An 8525-nucleotide genomic window follows, 5' to 3' on the forward strand; every position below is an offset into this window, starting at 1 on the left:
GCAGTAAGACCATCAATTATACCAGTATGGGTTGTTGAGTTCAACATGACTGCCTGATGAATCTGAGGGAGTGAGTAAAAGGAGAAAATATCCGTGCCGTGGAGTAGCACTATGTAATAATTGCTATTAAAAGCATAACATAAAGTTGAGTTTAAAGTAAGGGTCTATTCACCTGAAACTTTGCACCGTCTCTTTGCAATTATATCCATAGTGAAACCCTGATGTTCCAACCAAAAACCCCAAAAGTTGGTTCTTCAGAAAGAACCTCAATTACAAAAAGTAAATCCCAGGTAGATCCACTATCTTTCAACTGAGTGGCTGTAAGGACCAGGCATTATTTGTTTTCAAAGGCTGTAAGGAACCGAAGTGCACTCCTAAGTAAAGTGCTTGGATGAGAGAGATCTTAAGTGAGCATCTTTCTGCCACAGATGTTTAAATATATCACTCCTATCTAAACATAAAGGTTACAAAAATATAATTAAAACAATATACAACATTTCTATATGAACGGACAGATTAGGCTACAATGCACCCTGATATTGACAAATGACACTTCAACACCTGCAGGCACCGCACCTTTGAATACAAAGGAAACATACGCCACCTGGTTGTCTCAGGTGAAATAGTCCCAAGGTTTCTGCCAGCTCACATTTCACAGGTGAGCAAGTTATAAAGCTGCACTGAGCGTGTTTCCAGTTAACATTGTTAGTTTCTTATATGCTCATGGTAAAAGTTGTATGATCACAGTTTTAATATTGACAACAAATATATCACATTATAGTGTTTTGTGATGCTCCAAATCTTTTTAAAGCATTTAACTCCGCCCACTTGGGTTGGTCCTGAGGTGAGCCGGCTATAAACAGCTGCTCACAGAGTTGTAGGTGAGACTGACTTCAGCACTCTGGCAGGTATGACAGCTCAGCAGAATTTATTCGGAGTAAATTCAAAGCTCTCCGCGTCTTGACGAAAATAAACCGGACTTTACGCAGAAAGCAAATTGGATAGGTAATATAAAGCGGAACATACATCAAAGACAATGAAGTTGGAGGTGTTGTGTGGTAGCCACTATAACACGAAGCATTTCGAGATGTCCAAGGATGCAGAAGTGATTGTGCGCTCTCCCCTTTCTGGCGAGGAGGAGCTCGGTTCGGATGGAGACTGCGTGGCGAACAGCCCTGCACCTGTTACTCCGTGCTACAGCGGCACATCCAAGCCGTACACTCGGAGACCCAAACCCCCGTTCTCGTACATCGCTCTCATCGCCATGGCCATCCGGGACTCCTCCTCTGAAAGTCTGACTCTGGCAGAAATAAACGACTATCTGATGAAGAGATTCCCCTTCTTCAGAGGCAGCTACACCGGCTGGAGGAACTCTGTTCGACACAACCTGTCTCTGAATGACTGCTTCCTCAAAGTGCTCAGGGACCCGTCCAGACCTTGGGGAAAGGATAATTACTGGATGCTCAATCCCCACAGCGAGTACACATTTGCTGATGGGGTGTTCCAGCGCAGAAGAAAACGCATTGATAAAAAATCAAACAGAGAGCCAAAGGTGTCCGCAGAGGAGCCGCCGAGCATTCAGCAGACTGCCCCCGCCACCAAGACTGATTCATGCGTCAAGTTTACAAGTTCCTTTGCGATAGACAGCATCCTCAGCAAACCTTTCAATAGAAACTCAAACATGGGACATTTACCTCACCCCCCTGCCCCCACCCCCACCTGGCCGCACTACACTGGACTAATGATGGCTCATTTGAATACACCTGCCTCGTTTTCATACGTCAAGTCAGCCTGCTGCATGGACTCCTTTTCTGCGCATGTGCCAAACGGCTATCAGTGCAGACTGGCGTCACAGACAGTTCTTCAATATCAGACATAAATGTTTATTTGATGATTACAAATCCTCATTGTGGACTGATGATGGACAAAAAGGAGGATGAAGAGTTGACTTTATTTTAATGCCAAGGTGTTACAGAATTGTTGTACCGTTTTAAGCATTATCAGATTTGATATTTTATACAGAATTGTTTGTTATAAATGTTGCTGAACTGACTTGTATTTTTTTCGTTTTTTTTAAATGCACTTTGACTGTTGTGTCTATTTCTTTAATAAAGGTGTGCTCTTTACAATGAAATAAAAATGATCACTGTTGATGGTCTGCTCTTGTTAAAATGTTCTTCTTGTTGAGAAAAATAGGAGAGTTTGAAACACCTGTTACCGGTGCGAAGGCAATAATTGTTTTTCAGGCGTGTGACTCCACCTTGCCAAATTCTTAAAGAGCTCTTAGGAATCTGTTGCGTGGCGCTGAGGCAACAACAGAATCTTCCTATTTCTAAAAGTGTAATGCTTAATGAGGTTTGCAGTCTAATATGTTATGCAACGTTTGTAGGAGGTTAGATAGTTCTCCTTTATTGATTAGGAAGTACAGGCTCCTTAGAAAAAAACATGAAGGCCCTACTGGCACATACCAATAATAATAATAATAATAATACAAATAATAACAACAATAATAATCATAATAATTGTAAAATTAAAATTAAAATGATTCGAATAAAGTCTGTATTCTCATTCCATTCCTCAGTCTAACATTTAGAATGCAACAATAAACTCCCTTATTAGTATTTCCAGTGTCGCTCTCTACTGCCGGATAGGGGCATCCAATATTTATGTTTTCTGTCTGGTGCTGCAAATAGCCGTCGCCTCGGTCACCACACATGCGCAGGAAAGGGTTTGTACAATTGGTGCATCCTGAACGAACACAACTTGAATCCACAATAGGAAGAAATGTATTCCAAGTAGGCCTATTCTTCTGAGGCTAGAAAGTAAATTTCCTTGAAACCAGCTGTGCATCCTGGACGCAGCGGGGCTACATGTTTGATGTTGCTGACATTCTGGGTAGATTGTGTTTAACGTTGCTGGTGTGGGAAATTATTCCACGTTTGTGGAACTTGCTAGCTTGCTAGTAGCTTCAACAGACACAAGTGAAACTAAACTAATGCACAAAAATGGCTTTTACTTAAGCTAGCACAAACAATATATTCTAAGCAAATTCAAAAACTATTTCTAAGAGTTTCTAATCAGTTAATCACTCCAGGGATATAATCAAGGCTCCAAGAGGTAAACTGACACTAGTGCGTTGTGTGTGGTTGGCACGCTCTGATGGAAAAAGCATGCTTCCTCTCATGTCAGAGATTTAACCCTGAACAGATCCCAAACAAATGAACACTGCATGACTTTTTCTCTCATACTTAACAAAGTAAAACTAGCCATAGTGTTGTTTTTTTAGGTATGAGAACACATTGGATTATCTGTCATGTGGAGATTTATTTATGGAAGTTTGTTAAATGATTGTGCCACATATTAGTATGACAAATGCATTCAGAGGTGTTATGGAAAGTAAGTCGTGGGAGGAGATCTGTCTTACTCCACTGCGCTGTGTCCGGCTTCTTGTCTGGATCATGGCCAGATGGGGAGGGAGTTCCTGGCGATTTCTTGGAGGGATTTGGGGGGATAGAGGGGCAGAGAGAGATTTAAGAATTGATAGGTGGTCGAGTTGTGTTTGGCCGGGTGGATATGCGCAGGCAAAGTCGAGGAGCTTTATTTCCGCTCTCTTGTGGGATTATTGCCAGCGATGGACAGAGAGAGTAAGGGGGAACAGGGCTGGTGGTTTTTGATTTTCACGGTTATAGACGCGCAGAGCATCGCACACGTAAACTGATCGTTTAAATATTAAATAATAGAACATTTTGCACATTTAATTAAGTGTTGATCAACCATGACGACCGAAATCTCCAAGCAACATTTGGATCCATCTGATGCTCGCTCAAGCCCAGCTCTGAATGCAGATCTGAGCGCGCAGCCAGTGATGGAGAGCGAGCAAAATGCATCACCAAAATGGAAAAAGGGAAACTCTGGCATGAGGCGCCCTGAAAAGCCTCCCTACTCATATATCGCGCTCATTGTGATGGCAATTCAAAGTTCACCGACCAAAAGGCTTACTTTGAGTGAAATCTATCAGTTCTTGCAGGCCCGCTTCTCTTTCTTCAGGGGATCCTATCAGGGATGGAAAAACTCCGTCAGACACAACCTGTCTCTGAACGAGTGTTTCATAAAGCTGCCAAAGGGTCTCGGTAGACCTGGTAAAGGGCACTACTGGACCATAGACCCGAGCAGTGAGTTTATGTTCGAGGAGGGCTCTTTTCGTCGCAGACCTCGGGGGTTCCGGAGAAAATGCCAAGCTTTGAAACCAATGTACAGGATGATGAATGGTATCGGGTTTGGTGCATCCATGCTGCCTCAAAACTTTGATTTCCAATCACCTACAGGCTCATTAGCGTGTCATAACAGCTACAACATAGACTTGATGAGTAATACAGTGCCAGGTGGATTCGATGGAATCGAAAGGGGATATCACGTCCCACAAATGTCATCAGGCTCCGGGTCATCGTACATGGCCGCATGTCAGGTGGCCTCTAACCCGGACTATTGCCCGGACAGCAGCAGCAGCCCCCTGCAGTCCCCCCCAGCGATGGTATCCACTTTGGATTGTCAGTCTCCGTATGCTAATGCAGCTTCACACTGGAGTTCACCTGGTGTTTCTTCATACATCAAACAGCAGTCGTTGGCATCAAGCAGCCCCACTTCTCCTGCACTGCACACGGGGATGTCACCTTACTCTCTGGATCAAGGCTATCTGCACCATAATGCACGAGACTCCTCTGACATTTCAGGTAGAGTATTAAAATAGGCATAAGCTATATTTTGTGTTTCCTGCATGTGTACGTCATAAGGATCAAAGGCTATGATTTTAATTTAATTAAAGTGATAAGTTATCTTATGCATGCAAAAAGTATATCCTAATTATTTACAATCTATAGAAATTAGGGTTTTACCCTTTATTTTCTTTATGTAATGAAGATGCATCAAATGTATTCAGGAAAATTCACGTGCGTAAAACACAGAATAGTATCCAAATTGTGCATTCATTGTTCACACTTTGACTTGCAATTTAGACCATAGCCCCTCTATATGGTGTTTCATATTAATTTAATCTAATTTAGTTGAATTTTTACGCATGCTTTTTAAAGAAGCCACTGTGTTATTTAATTTATAAAAAAACAGGCACAATAACACAATACATGACAATACGATTTAAAGAAATGAACGGCAAAAACAAAACTATACAAACGAAAAAACGACATGCTGTCCAAAAATATACTCTCAAGAATGAATTTAAATATTTTAGGTGCAGCTTTATTCAGGCCTTTTACATACATCAGAAAAGAAATCGGTAGAGGGTGTTATGTTTACTTATTTCGTTCAATTATATTATTTGTCCTTATGTTCACTGTGTATTATAGGCAATAGCTAAATAAAGTGGATCAACTTCAAAAATAAACCTTATTAATGTCCCCAGCATTTAACAGATGGCTATATTAATGGTAAATAAACAATGTACTATTGTTTAATTAATCCATGATACTGATAAGAACAGAATTCGGGTTGCCATTTTGTAAAGAAATCCACTTGATGTTAAACGTCTAAGGGAAATGCTTTATGTTTTTTATATTCTTAGTCAATGAGGAAGGTTTCGGAAATGCACTGCATCATCACAATTGATTTTCAATCATAAATGTTTCCACAATTGTCTTAGCATTTACAACTGGACATTTGATGGATTATTGTAAGGAAAATCTAAACAAAGAATACGGACCCCTATATTAATGCACGTTAATGCATACTAGATGGTTACTTAGAAATGAAACATAATACATATTCCATATTTGGTATTACCAACATTTGTTTAAAAAAATGTGTATTAAAGTACCAAGGAAAAAAATAAAACTAAATCATCCACATAATCATTCACTATATGGCAACTCAAAAGTTGCTCTTACAAGTGGCTTGTCACTGATCAATGGAACATTTGTCAATTGTATTTTATATAAAATAACAAAGCCATACATTATAAACACGATGTAAAATGAGTTTTAGTAAAGAAGAGTCACCAAGAAAATCACCACGTGCTAGCTTACAAATAAAATCCTGTTTACAGAAAAATATTTGACCTTGTGTATCCTGTTTGTTTTCAGCAGGACTGTCCCGATACAGCCACTCAGCTCCTGTGTGTGACAGGAAGGACTTCGTTTTGAACCTCAATGGAATCTCTTCCCTGCACCCCAGCACCAGCGGCTCGTACTACCATCAGCTTCATCACCATCACCAAAGTGTCTACCAGGACGTGAAGCCATGTGTCATGTGACAGAACACCTGATACAGAACTGTCAAGGACTTTTCTGCTAAATTCATTCCATTGGTGGACTCATTTTGATCAGTGACCCAGGGTTATAATGGCGATTTAATCCCAATTTGAGTAATTGAACTTTGACCTATTTCTTAAACGTTTAGTAATGGTTTTGATGAGTCGTTTTGCCACTGTCATAATATGACAGATCTTACATATAAGCAATAAAGCAGTATTCATATTTGTATTATTACAAATACGTTCACGCACCTGAATTAATCTTTATTCATGCACTATTCATTCTGTGTTCCTGCATTTGCTGACATTGTGGCTGCAGGCCATTAAAGAGATTTATTTTTAAATGATAATTGGAAGTGATTTTAGCAATAAAAGATTGTACACACAGTTTTCAGCTCTGAAGTTTATTATTATTATCAACATTATTATTATTATTATTATGGTTGTTTATTGCTGTTTTAATCACCAATGATATATAATCAGATTTATTAGGATGCACATTTTTAAACCAGTGCAGCTTGGGTATTTTTGATTGATCCTTAAATCCCAACTACTGTGAAAAAGTTTGAGTTTAAATCCCTTTTTTGATAACAAAAAAAGAAATGATTTCAAGTATAAAATCACCTTTTCAAATGTTAAAAGGTTATCAGAGACACTGTCATTGCAAAGAGAAACATCATCACAATTCAGTGCCCTCTTCATTCTCACACAAAATAATGTAACAAAGGGTGTCTTTATGTTATTATCTCCAATCAGACATTTTGTGTTAAGAAGAGAATTTTTTACTTTTTTGATTCAGTTCATATATCGGGGACAATTTGAGTGTACTTTGTGTTTCAAATATTCTAAAAAGACTGCCTATTTAAATTATTGCTATTAGATTCATGACTAAACAAAAATATATACGGAAGAAAAATGAAAGTTTTATACCCAACTCTGACCTGGAAAGTCTAACATTAAAAAACAATATGTATTGTTCAGTTGTAATGATTTTCACGTGACTCTACCGCCACCTAGTGGGTATTTAAACTTAGGGCCACAAAAATAAAATATATAATTCAAGCTACGTTATGAAAGTTAAGAAATTGGAGATTAAAATGATATGCAGAACATTCAGTTGGTCATTGAGTCAGGTTAGAATATTAATGAGGCTTATTATGTTTTATGTTGGTTATCCACAAATACATCCATTAGATTGAAATGTAACTGTCCCTCTGAGAAATAAGGATTTCCAAATAATTCTACGCTAATCTAATAAAATATGTAGATGTACAATTTCAAAGAATAATTGTACACAAACATGCCATTTGACTCAGGAAATGTGATAAATTAAAGGTGATTCATTACAAAAGGTTTCAAGCTCAATTATTTTATTCTGTTCATCTATTAATTTTGTCTTTTATGGACTGGATTTTCCCCCACATGTCTGACAGTCATTAAACTTGAGATGCAGAGCAGTCTATGCTGTATTCAAAGCTCTAAATCAACATGTATAAGTATATTAGTAAATAGTATTCAAGCAAGCAATATCTGGTATGGACTGGTAGGGTCAAGGGTGACATGACGTGCAAACGATTGAAAACAATCAAGACTCTTCAGTAAAAAAAACTGTAGCAGTAACACACGTATGTGTCATCAAGTCAAGTGATAAGAAAGTGATAAGAAAGCTACTGAAAAAAATAACTTCAATCAGCAACTAATTTTTTAAGGAAAATATTATATAAAAAATAAAGTAAAATCCAATAACAAGGTTTGTCCCATCCAGTGTAAAAATACAATTCTGTATTGATTTGAAGTCATTAAGTTACATGATATGGAAAACATTTTTTTGAGAAAAAATGTATTCAATAAAAAAAGTCTTATAAAATAGAAGGTGGACTCAAGGTCTTATTTCTCGAGTGTACTTATACAAAACGACATTGTTTGTCACAGAGTGAAGTGACAAACAAACTATTGAAACAATCAAGACTCTGATCTAAAACGGCTGAATTTCCATGAAAATGGATAAAAAACTAAAACCATATAAACACAAGTCCATGGATGCATGTCCAGTGTCATTCAATTCTGAATAGATTAAGAGTAATTTGATCACAGGACATGGAAGCTATTGAAAAGAAGAAACAAGTGAATTTCCACAAACAAATAAACTAGAAAAAGGTACTAAAATCCAATAAACATTTGTACAAATGTACACTGATTTGGAATTACTGGGTCCCAAGCTATAAGAAAATCAAGACTTAGCAATAAAAAACAAAACATGTTT

At 38.0% G+C, this 8525-nt stretch overlaps 2 protein-coding genes across 3 annotated transcripts; both read left to right on the forward strand.

Annotated features, from left to right (window-relative positions):
* The first annotated feature begins 473 nt into the window (after nt 1-473).
* Nucleotides 474-2140, forward strand: foxq1a (forkhead box Q1a). Its single transcript, XM_034234615.1, has one exon. It carries the CDS (start codon nt 1037-1039, stop codon nt 1877-1879), a length of 843 nt encoding a protein of 280 aa, XP_034090506.1. The 5' UTR covers nt 474-1036; the 3' UTR covers nt 1880-2140.
* A 1395-nt stretch (nt 2141-3535) lies between these two features.
* foxf2a (forkhead box F2a) lies at nt 3536-6652 on the forward strand. 2 transcript variants are annotated; one of them, XM_034234621.1, is made up of 2 exons: nt 3536-4730; nt 6093-6652. In XM_034234621.1, exons 1-2 carry the CDS (start codon nt 3776-3778, stop codon nt 6260-6262), a joined length of 1125 nt encoding a protein of 374 aa, XP_034090512.1. In that variant the 5' UTR covers nt 3536-3775; the 3' UTR covers nt 6263-6652. The 2 variants fall into 2 exon arrangements, with proteins under 2 accessions (XP_034090512.1, XP_034090513.1); XM_034234622.1 differs by having other exon boundaries at nt 6096-6652.
* Nucleotides 6653-8525: the final 1873 nt, after the last annotated feature.

This window comes from Gymnodraco acuticeps, unplaced genomic scaffold (genome assembly GCF_902827175.1).
Source record: "Gymnodraco acuticeps unplaced genomic scaffold, fGymAcu1.1, whole genome shotgun sequence".
In the NCBI taxonomy this organism is placed as follows: Eukaryota; Metazoa; Chordata; class Actinopteri; order Perciformes; family Bathydraconidae; genus Gymnodraco; species Gymnodraco acuticeps.

Excerpts from the sequence above, each read along its gene's own strand:
- foxq1a (XM_034234615.1), top strand. The coding sequence starts at position 1,037 with ATGAAGTTGGAGGTGTTGTGTGGTAGCCACTATAACACGAAGCATTTC.
- foxf2a (XM_034234621.1), top strand. The coding sequence starts at position 3,776 with ATGACGACCGAAATCTCCAAGCAACATTTGGATCCATCTGATGCTCGC. Across the intron at positions 4,731-6,092 it reads AGACTCCTCTGACATTTCAG|CAGGACTGTCCCGATACAGC; the intron begins GTAGAGTATTAA and ends GTTTGTTTTCAG.